Source organism: Capricornis sumatraensis, chromosome 6, assembly GCF_032405125.1.
Source record: "Capricornis sumatraensis isolate serow.1 chromosome 6, serow.2, whole genome shotgun sequence".
Taxonomy (NCBI): Eukaryota; Metazoa; Chordata; class Mammalia; order Artiodactyla; family Bovidae; genus Capricornis; species Capricornis sumatraensis.
The window spans coordinates 67,924,813-67,947,410 of record NC_091074.1 but is presented as its reverse complement, the minus strand read 5'-3'; the positions used below and the strand labels follow the sequence as shown (position 1 = coordinate 67,947,410).

The 22,598-nt window shown below is 51.1% G+C and overlaps 2 protein-coding genes across 5 annotated transcripts; one reads left to right on the top strand and one right to left on the bottom strand.

Moving 5' to 3' along the window:
• Positions 1 to 4,286: 4,286 nt before the first annotated feature.
• Positions 4,287 to 11,810, top strand: TPM2 (tropomyosin 2). Of its 4 annotated transcripts, none has more exons than XM_068973862.1 (9): positions 4,287 to 4,620; positions 5,063 to 5,188; positions 8,101 to 8,234; positions 8,333 to 8,450; positions 8,545 to 8,615; positions 9,077 to 9,152; positions 9,332 to 9,394; positions 9,562 to 9,631; positions 10,591 to 11,656. In XM_068973862.1, the coding sequence occupies exons 1-9, from the start codon at positions 4,507 to 4,509 to the stop codon at positions 10,671 to 10,673; spliced, it is 855 nt and encodes a 284-aa protein (XP_068829963.1). In that variant the 5' UTR covers positions 4,287 to 4,506; the 3' UTR covers positions 10,674 to 11,656. The 4 variants fall into 4 exon arrangements, with proteins under 4 accessions (XP_068829963.1, XP_068829962.1, XP_068829961.1 ...); XM_068973861.1 differs by lacking the exon at positions 10,591 to 11,656 and adding an exon at positions 11,680 to 11,810 and having other exon boundaries at positions 4,289 to 4,620; XM_068973860.1 differs by lacking the exon at positions 9,077 to 9,152 and adding an exon at positions 8,755 to 8,830 and having other exon boundaries at positions 4,292 to 4,620; positions 10,591 to 11,654.
• Positions 11,811 to 12,946: 1,136 nt separating this feature from the next.
• CA9 (carbonic anhydrase 9) lies at positions 12,947 to 18,616 on the bottom strand. The gene is made up of 11 exons (XM_068974572.1): positions 18,250 to 18,616; positions 17,418 to 17,447; positions 17,004 to 17,174; positions 16,737 to 16,879; positions 16,563 to 16,655; positions 15,461 to 15,527; positions 14,089 to 14,246; positions 13,790 to 13,934; positions 13,635 to 13,661; positions 13,147 to 13,222; positions 12,947 to 13,013 (listed from the first exon to the last, which is right to left on the bottom strand). The coding sequence occupies exons 1-11, from the start codon at positions 18,614 to 18,616 to the stop codon at positions 12,947 to 12,949; spliced, it is 1,344 nt and encodes a 447-aa protein (XP_068830673.1).
• Between the last annotated feature and the right edge of the window lie 3,982 nt (positions 18,617 to 22,598).

Genomic DNA, 22,598 nt, shown 5'->3' with positions numbered 1-22,598 from the left:
CAAATACCTATTAGACCAGCAGTTCTTACAATGCAGTTGACCCTCAGGCCTCTAGGGGTGCCCAGGATCCTTGCAGGGGTCCATAAGGTCAAGATTATTTTCATATGGGTTTCCCTGGTGGCTCAGTGGTGAAGAGTCTGCCGGCCAATGCAGATGACACGGGTTCGAGCCCTGGTCAGGGAAGATCCCACATGCTGCAGAGCACCTAAGCCCCTGTACCACAACGGTTAAGCCTGTGCCCTGGAGTCCACAAGCCACAGCCACTGAGCCCACATGTCACAACTAATGAAGCCCATGCACCCTAGAGCCCACGCTCCACAACAGGAGAAGCCACTGACTGCAGTGAGCAGCCTACACACTGCAAGGAAGAGCAGCCCTCGCTCGCCACAGCTAAAGAAAAGCCACGCAGCAATGGAGACCCAGCACAGCCAAAAATAAATAGAAAAAAGACTACTTTCATAGTAATACTAAGACACTATTTTCCTTTTTCAGAGTATCAGCATTTGCAATGACAGTGAAAGAACATTTGGCGGGTAAGCTGCCTTAGTGCAAATCAAGGCAGTAGCCCAAACTGCACTGTAGTCACTGTACGCTTCACCACCATCCACTAACTGTACGATACAAATGCTGGCTTCTTCCTGAAGAATGTCCTTGATGAAGCAGCAAAAATTATTCGTTTTGTTAACTCTTAGTCCTGTAGTAAGTAACAAGTGTTTCAATATTCCTTGTGATGAACTGGGGAGTGTGTGTAGAACTTTTCTGGTGCACACCAAAGTATGATGGTGTCTCAAGGAACGCACCTAGACAGTTCTTTGAGCTGAACTAGCTGCTTTTTTCATAGACCACATTTACCTGCAGGAATGACTGACAGACAAACCACAGTTATCAGACTTGGGTAGCTGGCAGATTTTTTTCTCAAAAACAGAAAGTGTCACTTCAAGGAAAAACCTGCCAATACTTGTTGCCAATGATACAATTCAAGGTTTCAAGTGACAACTAAAATTTTAGAAAACTTGTATCTGCCACCATGAGCTTTAGGGCTTCCCCAAACTTAAAACAAGCTTTTCTGTTGAAACCATGACTTTTTAAATAATATATAATGAAATATGTTGACATTTGGAACACCTGCATAGCTCAGTGAATCATTTTCCAAATGACCAATGCATGCATGCTTACAAAATTATCCCTGAGTAAAAAAAAATGATCCAACCAAAGTCAATACAGACCAATGGATTTTACTGAAACATTGTACAGGAAGGTTATTGATATGGTCAGGTTCTTCCCTGCAGCTAACCTTTAAGAGAATAGTCAAGTGTTGATGTAGTATCAAAGAAGAATATCCAGAACTGCCCCCAAAAAGCTACACATGCCATTGACACTTGAACAACATGGGTTGTTACATTTGTATGGGGATCAATAGATATTTACAGTACTACATGATCAGTGGTTAGTTGAATCCAGGGATGCAGAATCATGTATATGGAGGAAGCAAGCAGAGGGTTAAGCTATGGATTTTCAACTCCACAGACCCCTGTCACGTTCAAGGGTCAGTGAATTATATTCTTTTTTCCAACTACGTATCTGTGCGAGACTAGATTTTCTTCATAAAGAGTACTTCAAACAACCAGCACATAGCAACAGACAGAAAGCACAAGTAGGTTTTGAGAATCCAGCTGTCTATTATGGCAGATATTAAAGAGACTTGCAAAAATGTAAAACAACTGCCATGCTCTAATTTGGGGATGTGAATATAGTTATTTTTCATTAAAAGTATGTTAACACAGTAATGTGTAATGGGTTTGTTTTATTTTTAATGAATTAATAAACACTGAATTTTTTGTTTTAACATGATAAGTATTGTTAGATATAACCTACTCCAACAAAAGCTTTTTGAATCTTCAAACCCCACTCTCAATTTTTAAGAGTATATAGGGTTCTAAAATGAAAAGGTTTGAGAATTGCCCCACTAGACCATGAGTTATCCACAAAGTATCTGCATGTATTCTGAACCTGGTGCACAAAAAATTCACCTGGCAAATGTTTATCAGTGCCAACTTTATGCCTGATGCTATGCTACAGTGGGCATTCAGAACTGAAACAGAGTCCCTTCTCTGGAGGGTTCACAGACTGGTGGAGAAGCAAACAGGTACAAGAACAGTACCCTTATACTTAAGGGGGACTATGATGAGAATGTTAGTTAGGAGCCTGCAGGAAAAACACGCATCCTATGAGGTGGAGAGGGTGGGAAGGAGGAGTTGATAGAGAAGGCTTCTCAGAAAAGCTGACACCTGGTATGTCTTTACAGCCACCAGGAATCAGCCAAGGGAAGGGAGGGAGAACAGAACACATAAAAGGCGGAAGCTTTAAGAAAAGTATGGTGATGTCCTGCTCCTGCACTGAGCTCAGTATGAGTGCTACACCAGTACAAGTCTGCGTACTGGGGGTGAGTTTGGAAGTGAAAGAAGGTAGGCGAGAGCTGAAGCAGGCAGGCGCCAAAGCATAGGGCCTTGTATACCATATTAAGAGATGTGGATTCTTAACATCAAAACAGGGAGAGCTAAGGGAGGCATTGGCAAGGATTTTAGGGTCCCACTCGCATCGACTTTAAAAAAGATTTTTCTGTCAAGGAGAGTTGGGGAACCAGGAGCAAGACCACAACAGACTCAGGCAGGAGGTAATATAAGGAACTGCCCAAGGCAACCCCAGAGAAGTTTGAGAAGTCTTCCTTATCTGGAGGAAGTACCTCCTACAGGATTAAGGAGATGTGGGGAGTTAGGGACAGGGGAGCTATTAATGACTCCCCTGGATTTGACCCTGGCTACAGGGTGGCTAGAAGCGACTTTTTAAGAGTTTGGGGGAAACGGAGTCAGTTTTGTCCATATGTGGCAGCAGTCGGCTAAGCAGATCTATACATTTCCCCGCCCCCTACCTCCCCGCCCTGACCTCGCCCAAGCCGAGGACCCAGGATTCCCACGGTTTCCACCCCACCAGCAAAAGCCAGGCCTCCCACCCGCCTGCCCCTCGGGAACAAGGCTTCCTCCGCCTGGTCTCCCCTTCCCCCCTCCAAGGCAGCTCTCCGCTTCCTCTCCACCACCACCCCCACCCCAACCCGAGGAAAAAACGAAAACAAAAACAAACAGCTTCACGCCCGTGCCCCAGATTTCCCGACCCTGGGCCCCGGCTCCCAGAGCCGTTTGTGGCGCCCGCGGTCAGGGGAGACACCTCCCCCGCCCCTCAGCCCAGCAGCTCAGAACTCTTACCCTTGCCCCTGCCTTCCTCGCCCCAGCCTGGCCCCGCCTCCCCACGGGAAACATCCCAAAAAAGGGCAGAAAAGAAATTTCAGCGTAAAGTTGGCTCATAAGGGAAGAGAGGAGAGTCCGCCGGGAGAAGGGGAGGAGAAAAGAGGGCGGCCGGGGAAGCTAGGGGAAAACGGGGGTGGGAGGGGGTGAGCGGAGGGCGGTGGGGGTGGGGGAGTCCCGAGGAGGGACGGGGAAGGGACCGGAGGGACGCGTCCCGGTGGAGGTGGGGATGGGGGTAGGGAAGGCGCAGCGTCCTGCCTGGCAGAAGCCACGTGGAAAATATGCGGGGCACGTGGGGGGCGGGGCGGGCGGGCGCGGAGCTGGGATCCGAGGCTGGTCGGCAGTAGAGGAGGGGCCCTGGCTCCGGGGGTAGGGGATGGAAGCGGGGAGCGAGGGGAAGAGAGGTCAGGCCCGCCCTCGGGGGCAGCGAACCCGGCCTCGATCTGCACTGCGACCGGGCTTCTGGGCTCCCCTCCTGCCTCAGTTTCCCCAAGTCACTGGCGAGACTCATCGTTTTCACTGCCATGTCGGTAACGCAAAGCCAGAGTCTGGAACTCAGGGTAAACTGAGGCACTAAAGCGGCAGACGAGCCCCGCCTCCCAAGAGACATTTAATCCGAGGGGATTTACAGGAAACTTCTAAATTAAGGGCAGCGGCTGCTGCAGTTGAGGGGGGGACACTCTGCACTCTGGTCCTTGTGCCCGGGCAGCTGCCGTGAGCTCAAGCCCCGAAATAGCCCCAGGGGCCCCAGCCGCAGCTGCCACAGGGCCGCGCTGTCACTCAGGAGAAGTGCGGAGCCCCCAGCCCCAGGGTCCCCTCCCCTCCGCGGCGCTAGTTTTTCCAGCCGACTATCCATCTACTTTCCCTTCCGACGGCTGCGGGCGGGGTGGGGGTGGGATGGAGAGGGGTGGGATAGAGGGGAGAGGCGGGGCCCTGAGGGGGCGGTCCCGAGGGGGTGGGCACAGGGGGTGGCCGCGCCCCCCGACCCTGCAGTTCTTCTGCCCCTACAAGGTTTGGGACGCAGTGGGGGAGGGTCTTGGCCCCCGGCTCCGCCCGGTCCCTCCCCGCCTTTTAGGCGCCCACGCGGCAGGGACATCCCAGTCCCGCTTGGTGCTCCTCGCCCGCCACCCGTGCGCCCAGTCCGCGAGGCCAGCCCAGTTCTCCCGGTCCACACTGCCCGCCGGCCGGCCCGTCCCCCACCGCAACCATGGACGCCATCAAGAAGAAGATGCAGATGTTAAAACTGGACAAGGAGAATGCCATCGACCGCGCAGAGCAGGCCGAGGCCGACAAGAAGCAAGCTGAGGACCGCTGCAAGCAGGTGGGGGGGTCCCAGGCCCGGCGCAGCCCCCGCCCCACCCCACAATGAGGGCAGGGTCGGCCCTGCCCTGTGCCCCCCAGCCACTGGCCTGCTCTCCAATGCTCTCTACCGTCCAGTGTGGGGGCTGCTGGGCCTTCACAGTACCCTGGAGGGTCCGTCACCAGAGCCACACTTCATTCCACCCACCTTAGCCTGGGGAGCCCCAGTCCCCAGATTTCCACTGCTGCCCTTGCAGAGCCATGATGGGCCTTCTCCTTGGGGCTGGGAACTTTCTCTCTACTCCCACCAGATCCCTACACACCCCTAGCTGCACTGTCCCCCACTGTCCTCGGATGTCCCTCCTCCTCCCTAACAGCCTCTAAATATCTCAGTACCCCCTCACACACACCCCCTGACTCTGGCCTGGGCCTGGGCCTGGCTGACTGAGGTTTTTCTCTCCCAGCTGGAAGAGGAGCAGCAGGCCCTCCAGAAGAAGCTAAAAGGGACGGAGGACGAGGTGGAAAAGTATTCTGAATCAGTGAAGGATGCCCAGGAGAAACTGGAGCAGGCTGAGAAGAAAGCCACTGATGTGAGTGTGGACCTGGGGGTGTGGGAGAATTAGTGCACTGGAAGGGATCCCAGATGGGGATGGAGGGGACCTTCACCAGGACTAAAAGGGTTTCCTTGCAGGAACCCAGGCTAGAGCAAGCTGGCACAAATAATTCAAGACAGTGGGTAAATCAAAACCACTTACCACTTCCCCCAGAGGACATAGGATTGCAATTCCATTGGGTTCCAGCTCTTAGAATGTACAGTGATCAAACAATGAGTCATCGTGGGGGTGGGTAGTACAAGAATTTACCCTCCACCTCAACTAATCCTCCAGTTGAAAATGCAGAGAAGACTGCAGCTACATTCTGGGGGGTGTGGGCTGTGGGTGTAGGTGCTGTGGGCAGCAGGAGAGAAAACGAATCCAGAGATGGTCCCTGACTTGAGTTACACCCGTGGGGTCCATTAGAAATTCCCTGGCCTTGACCTCTGGCTCCAGTGGGCCTGCTGTGCACTAGGGCCCCAGCTCAGGTTCTGTCGGTCCCTTATTTACCCTCATTAAGCTGTCAGCCTTGAGACCATGCCAGGCCACAGGGCAGAGGGACAAGGCCACAAATGCCAGGGCAGCCACCTTGGCAAGTCCTGCTCACTCTGAGATTTCTCTGCCCACCCCACACCTCCTAACCAGACATCTCAACCTCCTGCCAGTCCTAACCCCCACCCTGAGGTAGGAGAATGGCCATAAGACTTTGGACTTGGTACTTTCTCTGCCTCCTGTTCCCTATTTGCCTTCCATCCAGGATTAAGTTTAAAATGAGGCTTCAACTTGGATGGATGGGGGGATTAGCATAAGCATGGTCTGAACATCCGAGATCAGAGATGACATTACTGTTTGTGTTGACCATTATCCATGTTCCCCATCCCCCTCTGCCACCAAGGTTGGTTTCTCTGACCTCCAGTCTTTGGTTTTGGTTCTTCACCCGCCCTGGCACTTGGAAGGGAACTGACCTGCAGCTGCTGGTGAAGGCGACCCTGGGCATCTGACACTCTATAAATAACTGCAGCCCAGTGCAGCTGGAGGCAGGCCTGGAAACCCAAGGAGCTGGGTGGGGGCTGAAGAGGAGGAGGGGAGGACAGGGACAGAGCTGGGGAAGCGGGGCAGCAGAGTAGGGAGGGAGTAGAGAGGAAGCGCTGCCCAGACTTGTTGTATGACCTTGAACACAGCACTTAACTCACGCACTGCCTCAGTCTCTCCTTCTTCTCTTGCTTCCCGTTTGTGCAATGGGGACTGCACTGTCTGTCCCGTGGTTAAGAGAGCAGCATCCATAACTGGGAAAAACTTGAGAAGCACAAAACAGCAAAAGTCAGTCCTGTGATGCAGGCCCCAGGACTTCCCAGGTTCTCTAGAGTCACTTGTTACCCTATGAGCATGAAGAGAGGTTCCCTTTTACAGAGTCTCACCTCTCTCCAGACCTCCAGGATTCCTGAGTCATTCTTCCCAACCCCCAGTGCGGTCCCCAGAACCCTTCCACGTGGTCACCCAGCCCTGCGCCCAGGATGGGTTCCTGTCACTAGGTGGCCTTCAGCACCTGGAGTGTACAGGCAACACTGCTTTCTACACATGGTGCTGTTTCCTCTGTCCTACCCCCAGCGCTGCCCCCTGTCTCTCCCCTCTCACTCTCTTCTTCCCCTGCACTGGTCCCTTCTCCTTTCCAGTCCTGAACCTCAGGGTCTCTATGTTTTGTCTTTGAGGGAGAGACAAGGGATGAGCTAATGTTTATGGGATGGGGACTCTGCAGGCAAATGCTCAAGTGCTTTGTGTGTGTTATTTTACTATTTCCCAAGATTGCTTATCATCAGAATCCCTGAGTGAATGAGTGATACTCACTCAGTCATGTCTGACTCTGCAACCCCCTGCCAGGCTCCTCAGAATCCCGTGAAAGCTTAAAAAAGAAAAAAAAAAAAAAAAGAATTTCTAAGCCCCTGCCCTGGAGATCTCAGTTCAGTGGCTCCAGCATGGAGCTAAAGAACCTGGATTTTTGTTTGTTTGTTTTTTTACCTCCCCGATGGTCTGTTATTAATCCAGCATTAGAAGCACTGCATTATCTCAGAACATTCTACAAAGGAAGAACCAAGGCTTAGAGAAACTAAATAAGTTACCCAAGGTCACACAAGTAGCTCAAAGACAGCAGTCTCACTCAGAGTGGATGCTCTTAACACCAAATTGCACTGCTTCTCTGCTTTGCCTTTTTGGGATCTTTCTTGCTCCGTCCTCTTTTTCTAAAGGTATCATCCCTTTCTATGGACCATCTCCAAAACCTCCATGATTTTGCCTCTATATTGCAGGATCAGTGGCGGATCTGCCACTCACACTGCGCTTGCACTGCCCCCACTTGCATCCAGCACTGGCAGAGAGCCTCTTGCTACAGCCGTGGGTCCCTTAGCCTGGCTTGCCGCCTAAGCCTCCTGCTATGAGTCTGCCTGGCCGCCAATGACATCACAGAGCTTGATTCTGTGATTGGCGGATTTTCGCAGCACTGTGGCCTGGTTGGCCTGATTCTTTCCCACCCCTTGCCTGAGCCAGACTCCGCCAGGAAGTCAGGGCTACCTCAGACCTGATCCCAGCAGTAGGAGTGCTCTCAGACTGGACGGGGTTGGGGGGGTGGGGGTGGCGGGGGGATTTGTGTGCAGATATCCACTGGAGACTCTGCACAGTGCTAGAAGAGGCCCCGCAGCAGGGGAATGGAGCTTGTCCAAGAGTGCATGTTTTGGGCTGGAACACAGAATCTGCGAAGAAGATGGTTTAGTGAAAAAAAAAAAAAAAAGGTTGAATGTCTGGAGGCCAGAAAGCTTAGCTTTGTTCTGACAAGCATCTTAACCATCCTCTGATGCCTCTCTGATCCTCATCCAAGGCAGACACAGCCTTTCTGACCTCTGACCTTTGACTCACAGGCTGAAGCAGATGTGGCCTCCCTGAACCGCCGCATTCAGCTGGTAGAGGAGGAGCTGGACCGGGCACAGGAGCGTCTGGCTACAGCCCTGCAGAAGCTGGAGGAGGCTGAGAAGGCAGCTGATGAGAGCGAGAGGTGGGCAGGGGGTTCCTCAGAGGATGGGGCGGGGAGGGAGCCGGGAGCCTGTCCCTGCTGGGCCTAACCCCACCCCCACCACTCGCCCTGCCTCTCAGAGGAATGAAGGTCATCGAAAACCGAGCTATGAAGGATGAGGAAAAGATGGAGCTGCAGGAGATGCAGCTGAAGGAGGCCAAGCACATCGCCGAGGATTCAGACCGCAAATATGAGGAGGTGACAGCCCTGCTCCACTATGTTCTCATACCTGAACCCCAGGCACCCCCAATCATTCACCATGAATCTCCTCCTCGCTTCCCCATCCCCACAGGTGGCCAGGAAGCTGGTGATCCTGGAAGGAGAGCTGGAGCGCTCAGAAGAGAGAGCTGAGGTGGCTGAGAGGTAAGGACACCCCAGGGTAGCAAGTGAACCTCGGCCTGAGCCCATGGCTGTGGGGCACTCTGTGCAGTGGGGAGGTGCTTCCCCAGGCAGAGGACCCCAGGGACAGGTCCTGCCTCTGACCCCTACCTGCTGCCCCCAGCCGAGCCAGGCAGCTGGAGGAGGAGCTTCGAACCATGGATCAGGCCCTCAAGTCCCTGATGGCCTCAGAGGAGGAGGTAGTCACCTCTGCGGACCTTTCTAGCCAATGGCACCTTCTCTCAGCTCACCTTCCCCTCCACCTCAGGCTGCCCTCTCTCAACCTGCTGGGGGTCGGGAGGGGCCTGGGGCTTCCAGTCTCTGGCTGCTGTCACTCTCACAACTTTGCTCTTCTCTCCTCTCCTCCACCCCTTCCCCACTGTGCCACCTCCACTGTCTCCCCCACTGTGCCCTCACATCCCACCCTGCCACACACCCCCCTGCAGTAAATGTGGGGACCTAGAGGAGGAGCTGAAAATTGTTACCAACAACTTGAAATCCCTGGAAGCCCAAGCGGACAAGGTAGAGGGGGGCAGAGGGGCAGTGAGGATGGGTTCCTTCAGGGAGGGAGGCGATGGGCCCAGGCAGGGCGGGGTGCAGTGTTTGATGGAGACAAAATCAGGAGTAGCCTGTGGGGCTCCGTGAAGAAATGAAGGTTTTGTGGGGGTGGTGAACTGATGACCTGTGTCTGTCCCTAAAAGTATTCCACCAAAGAAGATAAATATGAAGAGGAGATCAAACTGCTGGAGGAGAAGCTAAAGGAGGTGAGAGTCCTTCCAGTCCGAATGACCCTCAAGCCCCACAATCCCTACCAGAGACCTCCTGTGGCAGGGAATTGGGAACGGGGGCAGAACAGAAGGTTGACTTAAGTGATAGTGTCTGGGAGGGCCTAAATTTTTGTTATTTTTCCCCGTCTTGCCTTTACACCCAGGCTGAGACCCGAGCAGAGTTTGCTGAAAGGTCGGTGGCAAAGTTGGAGAAAACCATCGATGACCTGGAAGGTAAAAAGGATATTCCTCTGTACCCCCGAGACTTTCGAAATAGATCTGTACTACGCATGACTTATCTGCCTATCCCATGAGACTTGCCAGCAGTAAATTAGGACTGGGTCCCCTAGGACTCCACAGGTTTTGGCAGTCTCTGCCTCCCGTCCAAGTAGATAGATGATGTAGCCCCATCAACCCCAGTGCTTTGCAAACTTGAGAATCCCCTCAGAGATTTTTTAAAAATACAAATTCCTGGGTCCTGCTCTGAAGTGACTGCTGACTTTGGACTGAATCTGTATCTAACAAGCGCCCTGACAATGCAGATGCTGCTGGTCCTCAGACCAGACTCTGAGTAGCACTGATCTGATAACAATGTCTCCAAGTACAGCACCCTCTTTATTAAATAGAGAGCTGTTTGCTTTAATATCTAGGTTTTCATGAAAACATTAATGGAAAATACTATTCTAAGCTAGATTTGATGAAAACAAATATCCAGGTATTTGCTAGTCTGTAGCTACTTCTCACTCTTATCAACAACGTTGTGCCTAAAACTGTCTTTCCCTTTTATTTCACTTTCATAACTCCCACATCTCTTGCTTCCAGCCCTCTCAGGCAAGCCTCAATTTTCTCTCCAACTTTAGGCCTTTCTAGCTTGAGTGTCCTCCCCTTGCAGCAAGCACTTCTGCTTAGGCAAACCACTGTGCCCCCAGGTCCCTGGGGGGAGGCAGGAGCTCCTTGGGGAAGCACCAACTTGGGGTACAGAGAAGGATAAAAGACATAGGGGTACAGAGAGGAGACGAGGGGCCCCTGATGGCTGTCCAGCCTGTTCTCTGGCCTGTCTCCCTCATTCCATCTTCATCCACCTCTCTCTGATTCTTGTTCTCTCTATTACCCTCTCTCCTTCCACTCCTCTTTTCCTCCATTCCTTCTCCCCACACTCCCACCTGGCCCCCCTCTCCTGGACCCCCCACCAGATGAAGTCTATGCACAGAAGATGAAGTACAAGGCCATCAGTGAGGAGCTGGACAACGCGCTCAATGACATCACCTCCCTCTGAGCCCCTTACCAGTGTGGCCCTCGGCCCCCTCTCTCTTCTCCTTTCCATTTTCTCTATGGGAAGCAGGGCCAGCAGAAGGAGCAGAAATTGCCAACACTGCACAGCCAGTCTGGGTGCAGCCTAGGAGAGCCCCCGCCACATCCGCTGCCCATCCTGGCACTTGCTTCATCCTTCTATATCCATCCACTCCTCCCTCTACCCGCCGGCCTCCACCACTCTCTGCTGCTTAATAAACTCCATTTGGTCTCCATGCTGTTTTCTGGCCCTCTAAAGAGCACTGCCATCACCCCCACAGAGCACTGGTTCACTGCTGAGACCCCAGCTCCTATGGGCACCCCTAATCTTGTGACTCCCTCCCCCACTGAGCTCACCCACAGGACACTGAGGCTCACCCCAGAACCCCCTCTGCATGACTCTCTCTGCCGCATGTGGGCACGTATGACTGTGTCATTCACCACAGGCCCTCTGGTGCCTCTGAGATACACGCCCTTCTGCAAACCCAGGCATGTCACTGCCCTTGGAGTGCTCAGCTGAGATTCCAGGATATAAAGGAATGACTGGAAGGGGAGTGGGCTGGTAAGGTGTAGGGGAGGGGTGCAAGGTTGTTAAAGGTCCAGGATGACGTTTGGAATGACACTGGATGCCAGCAACGTGGGGGCTTTCGCTGCAGGTCTGTTTTCTGCCTCGAGTTTGTCTATCTGTCTGACACTCCCTTTCCTGGCTCAGTCTTTGTCTTTCCTCCTGTTTCCAACTCTCTTGAACCTTCTAAAGAAGGAGGGTAAATTAGTTTATGACTTGGGCCTTCCCATACACCTCCATGGTCCCGAAGCCTTGAGTGAGGCATCCGTGTCTTGGTCAGTCTGTCTGTCTGTCCCACCCGAGGGGTCCTCAGATCCTTGAATGTTCGTGTCTTTGTATGCCTCCAACCCACTCCGTGTCTGTTTGTTACACCCCCTGTCCATGCCTCCCCACCCTACCCCTGCTCACGGGTTGCTTCCCCTCACAGAGACCTTGGCCAGTGCCAAGGAGGAGAACGTGGAGATCCACCAGACCCTCGACCAGACACTGCTGGAGCTCAACAACCTCTGAGGGCTGGCCCTGCCCCCAGCCAGGCTAGCTACCACCCCAACCAATAAAACAGATGTTACCAGCATTATGGGGCCCGTTAAGCCTTTCTTGGGTATTGGCAGTGGTGGTAATTTTCCAAAGTGGAGAAGGCGGAGAGGATGCCTCAGGGGAAGAGTAGAGTTGGAAGGAGCTCTGAGTGAGCCAGAGGGATGGGGGCACTAGGGTCACCAAGGAGGGGTTGTGAATGGGCTGTGTGGAGCAGAGAAGCCTGGCAGGGCTGGAGGAGCATTCTGGCCCTTATTACCCACAGGGCAGAGGAATTGCTGTCAGCGGCACTGCCCCATTCCAGCAAGTGGCTGGGCACAACACAACTGGAAGGCAAAACCACAAAACTACATTGGTTTCACTTGAGCAGGGTGAAAGCCCAAAAGCCTCACTGATTTTAAGCCTAGAGACTGAGCCTGCCCTGTAGACAGAGGGACAGACACACACACAGTCATTCCAACACTATAGACAGACACAGACACACACACACAGTCATTCTGACACTATAGGTCATTTCTGCCCGCTTAGTGTCAGACATCTATGTTAGGCAGACTCCTGCTGCCTCATCAAAGATGTCCACATCCTAATCCTATGAAATGTCACCTTACATGGGAAAAGGGACTTTGCAGTCATGTTAAGGATTCTGAGATGGGGAGATTATTCTAGGTTATCTGCATGGGCCCAACATAATCACAAGAGCCCTTTTGACGCAGTTGTAGGTGATGTGACAATGGAAGCAAGAGATTGGAGTGATGCAGGGAAGGGGCCACAAGCCAAGGAATGCTTGGCTTCTAGAAGCTGAAAAAGGCAGGAAAATATTCTCTCCTCAAGAGTGTCCAGAGGGAACCATCCCTGACGACACCCTGACTTTAGCCCATAAGATTCATTTTGGACATCTGACCTCTAGAACTCTTAAGAGAATAAATTTCCATTACCATTAAGTTTGTGGTAGTTTGTTACAGCAGTGATAGGAAATGAATGCACCATCCTTTTGATTTAGGAGACAAGGATTTGCTTTCCACAGGTTTTATTAGAAATATTTATTTTTAAAAATATCTTTGGAGGTTTAAAAGGAAGTGGTGTAATGAACAGAACAGTCTTCAGCTGCCCCTCGGATTCCTCTGACCAGCTTCTCTAAGTATTCTCCAAGTGGCAGGCCTCTAGGCAGCAGTCTCTGTGACCTCTGCTGGGTGGTAGCTAACACTCCCTTTGGTCTCACTTGGGTGTCTACACAACAGGGAAGCCTAATCAGAAATCTCACCAGGGATGAGCTCATTTGCATGCAATTTGCATGGAGCTGCTCTGGACTCGGGGATGTGGGGGCTGGGCCTGAGGGAGAGGGTCAGTATAATACCTTTGCTGCCTTCTCATTTGCACAAGGAAGGCGATGCTGGTAACAGCAAAGAGGAGGCCAAAAACCAGGGCCAGGATGTCGCCTGGAGGGAGGAAGAAAGAGACTGCTTCAGGGAGTGAAGAGGAGCCTGTAGGATTCCCTCAGAGCTGCTTCCACCTGCACCCCACCCCACCAGCTCTGTCCGAAGTTCTGCCACTCCCTGCGTCTCCAGCAGGGGCCAGCTAAGGGAAGGGGGTGGGTACACAAGGAGGGGTAAGATAAGCACCCTTTTCCTTCTTAAAGACAAAAGAGGTGGCTTGGGAAGGAGGATTGGAAGAGTTTTTTTGAGCTTCATTCTGACCAACTCTTGGTCTGGGGATGACAGGGTAAGCCCCACCTTGATCCAACACTATCCTATTGGGCTTGGAGTCTGTTCTACAGAAACGCAGAGGTAGCAATGATGGTTCTGACTAGCCCCTGGCTGAACAGTGCCAAGGGTGGGGGCACAGACTCACCAGCAGCGAGACAGGAATTCAGGTGGACTGAAGAGAAAAAGCAGATGTTAGAGCTGAGGACTGTGACCACCACTGACAGAGAAGTGAGGACACAAGAGAGGATGAGGGCCCTGTGGCTGGAGAGGGGGTCCCAGCATCAGCAGACAAAGTGGCACCTTGTTCAACAGTCCTAGGGCTGCCATCCACGCCAGCAGGGAAGGAGGCCTCAATTATTCGCCCATTCAAAGGCTGCGTAGCCCGGAAGTTCAGCTGCAACCGGGAGTCATCAGGTCCCCACAGGGAGTCAGAGAGGGTGTGGAGCTGGAGAGGACAGCAGACAGTGGGGGGTGGGCTCAACACAGAAGCAAAAGGGTCAGAGGCTTACAGCCAGCACCTCAGGGCTCCGCTGTCCACGTCCGCCACTTCCCCCACACAGCCGCTTGATCTCTTTCTGCCTCCTCATCCCCAGTGTCACCTGCTTAGCACTCAGCTTTACTGTCTGGTTGAACACAGTCCAGATGACCCCCTGGGCACAGGGGGGTGTGGTGAGAGACCCCTCATATCGGAAGTAGCGGCTGAGGTCAGAGGGCAGCAGTGCAGATACATCCAGTCCTGGGACCCAAGTCTCAGAGTCTGTGGAGAGGATGTGTGCTGAAGTCCAAACTATCTTGATCTCCCCTCATACACACACCAAAGCTCAGGGGTAGAGGGATACATTTTTAAATCCCAGAAACCAAGTTGACCCAACTCCCTCAGACTATTTATTCACTGAGTGTATCCCTTCCCATAACTCAGCACAGGACATGACTCAGTAGAAAGTAAAAGGTTTTGGGGCTCACAGAATAAGAGAACTGCTACCTTGGCCCTTCTTCTGGGTCTTCACTCTTACTTTGCATACTGTGATAACATGGTGGAATGCAGATGTAAGCCCAGAGCGAATCAAAAGAGAAAATGAGTAATTTTCTGAATAGCTTGTAATTTGAATAATTTGTAAGTAAATACCTATAACTGTAAAAGACACAAAAACTCAAAAAGCATAGTTCTCTTCAGTTTAGCAAAATGTAGGATCCAGCTGGGTGAGGTTTAAAATGACCTAGAGTGACTAAGAAGGAAAAGAAGATTTCCAACATTATTTACAAATTTAAAATATTTGATGCTGGGCTTCCTGGTGGCTCAGTGGTAAAAGAATGCCTGCCAATGCAAAGGACATAGGTTCAATCCCTTGCCGGGGAAAGATCCCACATGCTGCGGAGCAACGAAGCCCCTGCACCACAACTATTGAGCCTGTGCTCTAGAGCCTGGAACCGCAACTGCTGAACCTGCAAGCTGCAAATACTGAAGCCCACATGCCCTAGAGCCTGTGCTCCACAGAAGAAGCCACTCCAATGAGAAGACTGCATACTGCAGCTACAGAAGAGCCCCCACTTGCTGCAACTAGAAAAAGCCTGCACAGTAGTGAAGACCCAGCACAGCCAAAAATAAATAAAATTATTTTTTTTTAAAAGTCAAATATTTGATGCCTTGAAGGCGTAATAGTTCTCAGAAAAATTTTAGCTCTCCAGACTCAACCCCTGGAGTTCCAAACACTGTTTTTTGGTTTTATTTGGTTTTCATCTTATCTTGGTTTCTGTTTGGTTTTTAAACAAAAAATCTGTGGGCAGCAGTTTGCTTTGCCTGTTTGCTGTGTTCAGCTTCATAGTTATTATCAAGGTCACAGTAAGCCAGTTCACACTGCAATCCCCTTCTCTGTGGGAGGGAGCCCTTCTCCATCCTCAGACCTGAGGCTCCCCAAGGATGGTTCTTTATGACAAGGGTATCAAGGGTAGGAGCCAGACCAACAAACTGACCTTCTTCAGTGATTTCTCCCAAACGTGACAGCAGCTGTTCATAGGCACTGTTTTCTTCTGGGCCTTCCTAGGAGATGACCGTGCAAGACAGATGAATACATGTATCTAGAGTCATGGCTGGCGGCCTGTAGGTGATGTGGATTCCCATAATCCTCCCCCATTCCCCACCTCTGAGAATGCTGGGGAAACACAAAATCTTACGTATTATTACTCAAGGTCCATTTACTTCTTCTTTGCAAACTGACCTAACTAGGTGGACTCATTTTCAGTGGCAAATTGGAGGAAGAGAAGGATGCTGGGCCATTTTACTAGGATACAAGGCTCTCAACAATGGGCTCTACTTACTTTTCCAGGCTCACTTATCACTAACTCTATACATATTCCATGGTCCTGCCACAGACAACCCCAATAACCTTTGTATCCATGGTACCTCTGCATTCACCTTAATAATTTATGAGTTTGACTTTTGGATCCAGGACATGCTATTTCCAAGGTACTTCTCTGCAGTGCTGTGAGGCTGGTGTTAATGAGTCAGGGAGGCAGTGAGTCTAACAGGTGTTTCACCATCCACAGGTGTCGCACCACCCTTCCTTCCTATTAGCCTCTTCTAATCATTGTGTTTGTCCAAAGAAGTCAAATGCTTCTCTAGACTCAGTGCATTTTGCAAAGGGGAAATTATGGGTTATAAAAGTATTAGAGAAATGACTCTTCCTTTTGACCATTCCCCACACCTGCCATTCCCCAAATGGGCCATATTCTGAGTCTTTGCGTGTACTGTTCGCTCTGCATGGAATATCTCTTTTTCTTTCCCACTAGCAAAGGCTTCAAGTTTTACCTCCTCTGTGAGGCCTTCCCTGACTACCTCTTTGACTATGTGTCCTGTGTATATGTCTACCCTGTCAGCCTCCCTCACTGGCTGTGGGGAGACAGGATCAACTGTTTCGGGATCTATTTTTGTGGCCCAGAGCCTGGCTCACAGTGGGCGTTAACGAAAGAACTGAATGAAGATGACAGTCAGGTGCGGGGATGGGAGTTTCTGGGGCAAGATACTCTGAGCCCGAGGGCGTAAGAAAGCAGAGGTGGGGGTGTCCAGGGCTGGTACCTGCAGAAAGGCGGCCAAGACGGCCAAGCCCCCTGGGCGCCCCAAGGCCTCGTCAAATTCCTCAAATGCAGTGCTGAGGTGAACCACGTGAATCTGGAGAAGACACGGTAGGAGTGGGCGAGGTCCCTTACCCGGCACTCCACTTTGACACTTCGCGGACAGCTGCGCGCTCACCTCGGCAGGAAAACGGTGACCATCAACCGTGTGTTCCGAGCCCGGGCGACCCGCGGCCCCCCAGTGCAAATGTAACTGCAGGGCCCGGTACTCCTGTCCGGGACCCAAGGCCATCTTCAGCCCGGAAGGCAGACTCAGCTGCACTGTGTGGTGAGAGGCAGGTGAGTCGGGGCCCGCCCCACCCTCAGCCTAACTTCCAATGACCGTCCCCTCATCTCCAGGTAGACTCCGCCCCTTCTCTGAGGCTCCGCCCCGAGACCGCCTCACCGGTGTGGCCATTGTTGCACAGGCGCAGTTTTGGTTGTGGCGGGAGCTCAAAGCCAAGGAGTTCCAGGGGTCGCAGGGCTGGACAAAACGCAGTGAGCTCCGGGCGGATGTCTACCGGGGATTGAAAGCGGCCAGCGCAGGCTGGGGACACCTGGGGCCATGGCGGAGCGCCTGGAGTGGGCAAGTGTGTACAGGAAGTTTGAAGACAAGATCAGGAACTTTTAGGGAAGCGGAGTAGAAAAAGTGATGCGGTCGAGTCAGGAGGGATCCGGGAGGGAAACAGAGGTAAAGGATGCGGGGGTCGGGGTTGGCGGGGGACTGGCAGACGTGGATGCGGGGTGAGAGGGATGCGTGTGCGGGCATCAGCAGAGCCGGGTGCCCAGATTGGGTCTCTGTAGGGGGTGGGTGTCTCACCTCCATAACGCCAATGACTGTGGCCATCCCCTGCATAAATGAGAAGAATGAAGAGGCTGATCTTTGAGCCCAGTTCCTCCCCAGCGGCCAGAAAGAGGTGGGTCATCCTCACTAGCAGCGTTCACAAACTCAGAGTCTTACAAAAGCATAGCAGGTAACAGAAACACCACAAACAGGCACAATAGGTTGCAGCCAAATAAAACGCCACAGCTTGATGGGCCACACAAAGATTCTACTAGCCCCGCTTGCAACCACTGTCTTAGGGTCTGTAAAGTGGGTGGAGACCTCAGTTCCCAGGCCCAGGTTAGTAGACCATCTTTCTCCTTTAGAAATCCCTCCTCCCCACTCTCCCTGATTCCTTTCTGATCTCCATCTCCTTTTCCAAAGTTCCTGGCTTGAGGGTCAAGATACCAGGTTCCTCTACCTGCTGTTTCCCTCTTCCTAGGTCTCACTTTCCTCATCTGTAGACTGAAGATGCAGTGATTTCTACAAACCCTTCCTGCTCTTCCTTTGGTACCAGCCCCCTTCCTTCCTCTCCTGTCTCTTCATACTTTGCTCTCCACATTCCGATCTCTTTCTCCTCTCCAACCTCCCCCTTTCTTTTCTGTCTCTTCCTGCTTACCTCTCTCCGTGTCCCTTTTTTTCGTCTCTTCATCTAGCTCTGAAAGAGGGTAAGGGGCTAGTGGCAAGGGAGCTCCTGGGGTTGGGAAAAATCACTGTCAGAGCACAGGCTCCTCTTCTTCCCTGAATAATCCCTCCCTGGGCTGGGGTTTAATGTGGGGGAAGCACCAACCTCCTGGAGCCTAGGTTTGCAGAGCTGATGACCACTTACCTTTTTCGTCTCTGTGGGCGTTATTCTGGGGGCCTTCAGTGTCCCTGGGTGCCTCAATAGTTGGTAGATCCTCTAACTTCAGAGAATTCTCTTCTCCTGGGTCCGTCTTCAATCCAGGTAGGTCCTCTTCTCCAGGTGAGTCCTCCTCTTCAGGTATATCCTCTTCACTGGGCAGGTCCTCCTCACCAAGTGGATCATCTTCCCCAGATGAATCTCCTCCCGTGGTGGGAGCACCCTGCATCCAGAGCAGGCTCTGGGGACGGGCAGGCACCAGAAGGAGCAGTAACAGCAGCAATTGCACAGCTGGGCCTGGGGCAGGGGCCGGAATCCACAGAGGGAGCCGGGGGCTGGGGCACAGGGGAGCCATGCGGCTGACTGTGGGGTGTCCTGGGACACGGTGTGTACGGGCTGGGGCTGTACGGGCATCGGAAACAGGAGGTGGGTGGGGGAGGAGCAAGCCTGGAGGGGAGCAGGCTGACTCACAGAAGGCCCTTTTGGAGATGGAGCCAAAGTCCTGTGGGTCTAACTGGCCCTGTGCCCCCTCTCCGATAGCAAGGTGGGAATGGGGTGGAGTGAGGGGCAGGTATGTGCCTAGCCAGAAGGTTATCGGGGTCATGGGCTCAGCCTGGAACCCAAGGCACCACCTGGCACTATACAGGTTCTCCCTGGCACCGCCCGACTGCTAGTCAGCCAGCTTCAGCTAACCCTGGCCTGCTTCCCAGCCCCAGGCAGCTGGGGCCCCCACATCCTCTGGCTGAGAGGGGAAGCTGCCCATATATACATCCCTGGCTGGGCCAGGGAGCAGGTAAAGGGGTAGGGAAAGCTCCTGGGGGAGTCTGGGGGTGGGAGAGTGGATGGATGAATAGGTGGGATGTGAATTTGAATATGAATGGACAGCTGCATATATTCATGAGTCTCTGATGGGTTAAAACTGACTGTAATATTCATCATATTACACCTCTGCTCAAAAACCTACACTGGCTTCCCACACTCTGCAAAGTATCTTCCATCTGCCTATCTTCTCCCTCCAGATGACTTCAAGTCCCTTAAAAATCTTACCCAAGAGACTTTTCCATCTTATCTCCTACTACTCTCCCTCATATTCTAGCCAAATTAAACTATTCGTTTTTATCCAAACCTTTGTTCATCTATTTCTTTCTTTCACTCTTCCGTTTATTTAGCATCTACCATATGTCAGGCTAGAGGTATGGAAACAAGACACAGTCCCTGTCCTGAGGAGCTCACTGTCTGGTGAGTGAGGGCAAAACTATCATAATATTTGGAGGAGAGAGATGAATTCTTCCCCAGAAAGTAACACAGAAGTTGGCAAAATCTGGTCAGGGTTTAAAGAAGTAGCAGTTCAATTGGTTAAAAAAAAAAAAGTGGGGGAAATGGGATCCTGGGCAAAAGAGAGATATCAAATACTTTGAGCAGGAGAGTGACAGAATCTGTATCTCACACTAGGTTATGTTGAGGGGTGGTGTGGAGCACGGATTGGAGGGGGAAAGTGGGTGCAAAGAGGTGAAGAGTGAGAGGACCCCAAGAATGGGCTGGGGGTTCCCAGTCTGCCTATTCACTTAACATTTGGTGAGCCCCCTCCAGTCCTCCAGGCATGGTTCTAGGCTGTAGGGACACAGCGCTTACCTGGAGAACAGCCTCTGCTGTTCTGTAGCTCACATTCTAGGAAGGCTCACATTCTAGTGGTTTTGACAAACCAGAAGACAGTAAGGCCATCTCAGGAGATTCTTCTCTGGGGCTCATATGCAGTAGGTATGTACACCATTATGGTTGTATAGGCTAATTAAATATGTTGAACATTTATAATCTGGTTTGTAACTAGCCCCTAACTCCAGGGTGCTCCTGCTACCCCACTCCCCTCTGGGGACCCTCCTAGCCTTATGACCTCTTATCTAAAGAAGTAATGCTTGGCACAACACAGGCTCTGGACACCACTTGAGTGTCCCATCCAGTTTCCACTCTGGATCAGTATTTATATACCCATTACCGTGTTATATAGTTTTATTATCTCCTCTGTGTAAATCCCTTTTATTATTCAAGACTCAGCTCATACAACCACTATGGAGAACAGTATGGAGCTTCCTTAAAAGACTAAATAGAACTATCATATGATCCAGCAGCCCCACACCTGAGCATATGTCTGGAGAAAACCATAATTCAAAAAGATATATGCACCACCCCAATGTTCACTGAAGCACTATTTACAATAGCCAAGACATGGAAGCAACCCAAATATCCATTGATAGATGAGTAGATAAAGAAGATGTGGGGTGTGTGTGTGTGTGTGTGTAATACTACACAGCCATAAAAAAGAATGAAACAATAACATTTGCAGCAACATGGGTGGATCTAGAGATTGTCATAGTTAAGTAAGTCAGAGAAATAAATACCATGATATCATTTATATGTGGAATCCAAAAAAAAAAAAAGATACAAATGAACTTATTTACAAAACAGAAACAGATTCACAGAATTAGAAAAGACACTTATGGTTACCAAAGGGGAAAGGTAGAGGTGAGGGATAAAATAGGAGGTTGGGATTAACATATGAACACTACTATATGGAAAAGGATGCATATATGTGTATATATAACTGGTTCACTTTGCTGTACATCTGAAACTAACAAAACATTGTATATCAGCTATACTCCAAATATTAAAAAAAAAGACTCACCTCAAAGGCTATCTCCAGGAACTCTTGCTTGACCAACTCTACACCACAGGAAGAGATATCTGGTGACTCTGAACCACCACAGTTCTTTGCCTGCCCTAATAATCTTGCTTACCATCCAATTCATATTAAGGTGATTTATGACGTTATATCTGCTCTAATAGCCTCGAGGTTCATAAGGACAGGGTCCAGTATTTGACTGAGTCCATCTTATATTCAACTGTCTTTTATTATTGATCATTTTTCTCTTTTCAGATCACTGTGCCAGGGCTTAAGGAAAACCAGACTAAGATAGCTTCCCTGCCTTCAGGGAGCCCATTGACAATGACCTGTGTATGTCAAACCATAATTATTCCAGGAGTAGGGCATCACATTTATACAGCACCCTAAACTGTGTGCCTTGTCAGAGTGACTGTGATACTGTATGCCAAAACTTGTATGGTTCAACAACAGCTGTGCTCCAAGCAGTCATCTTAGGAGTCGGTCAGTCTACCAATCTAGGTTGCCATTTCTGAAGCTAAATTAAGAGCCATCCATGGCAATTCAAGCAGGCACTCCTGATGGTCAGCTCATTGCCTTGGGCAGCTGTGTTGTCAGAACCTTGGTTGGACCCAGACACATGGAAGGTACGTGATAATATCTAAATTGGATAGGCCTGGATAAGACAGAAGGGGATAATGACTAATCTAATTGAGATGGGGGAGGTCATGGGAAGGACAGAAAACAGGAACACCATGCTACCTGAAGTCTGGAGTTTGCATGTCCAGAACTTTCTCCAACACCAATCCTAGTTTTATTCCATATTCCCTTTCCAAATGTTTTGAATGTTTCCATCTTTTTCTGTTTTAGATCTCTGTCAGGGTCTCCTTGAACACTTCTCTGTGGTGTTTCCACACGTCTCCCCTCTGTCTCTGCTGCTTTTCCTCAGTATTTCAGAGTCCAGATCTACATGGAGGTGCAGCTCTGTGCTCCGGCTCCCTAATTTCCCAAGTGCCATTCTCCATGGGTGCTGTCTCTTGAGCTCTCCGTCTCTGTGTGACTATGTCTCTGGTCTGGGTGGGGAATGTGGACTCTGATCTGGCCTTTGCAACTGGGAGTCTGCCAAACTCTAGAACAGGTTTGAGCTCCCAGAGTCTTGTTTCCTGGGTCTCCCTAGGTTGGGACAGAGTGTACTCAGGGCTAATTGACTAGGTCACCCCCTTCTCCTGTCTTGGCCTGGCACACACTTCTCTGTGGTTGCTTAGGGCCAAGACTTTTGTCCTTAGGGTCTGTGTCTTAAGACATCGAGAGCCATGTCTCTTGCTTATCCCATGGCTGCAGAGAAGGGAGCTATGTACCGGGGAAGCAGAAGAAAAATCCCTCTATTCCCCAGACATGGACCGGAAGCAAAGACAAATCACAGCCCTTCTGGGGTGCTGGGGACTGCCCTGTAGTTCGAGCCCACCTCACCATCTATATTATTTTCCTAGGACTGCTGTAACAAATTTCCACAAACTGGGTGGCTTAAAGCAACCAAGATTATTCTCTCACAGTTCTGGCGGTGAGGAGTCTGAAATTAAGGTGTTGGTAGGGCCCTGTTCCTTCTGAAGGTTCAAAGGCCTCTTTCAGCTTCTGGTGGCTCCAGGCATTCCTTGGCTTGTGCCTGCCTAACTTCAATCTG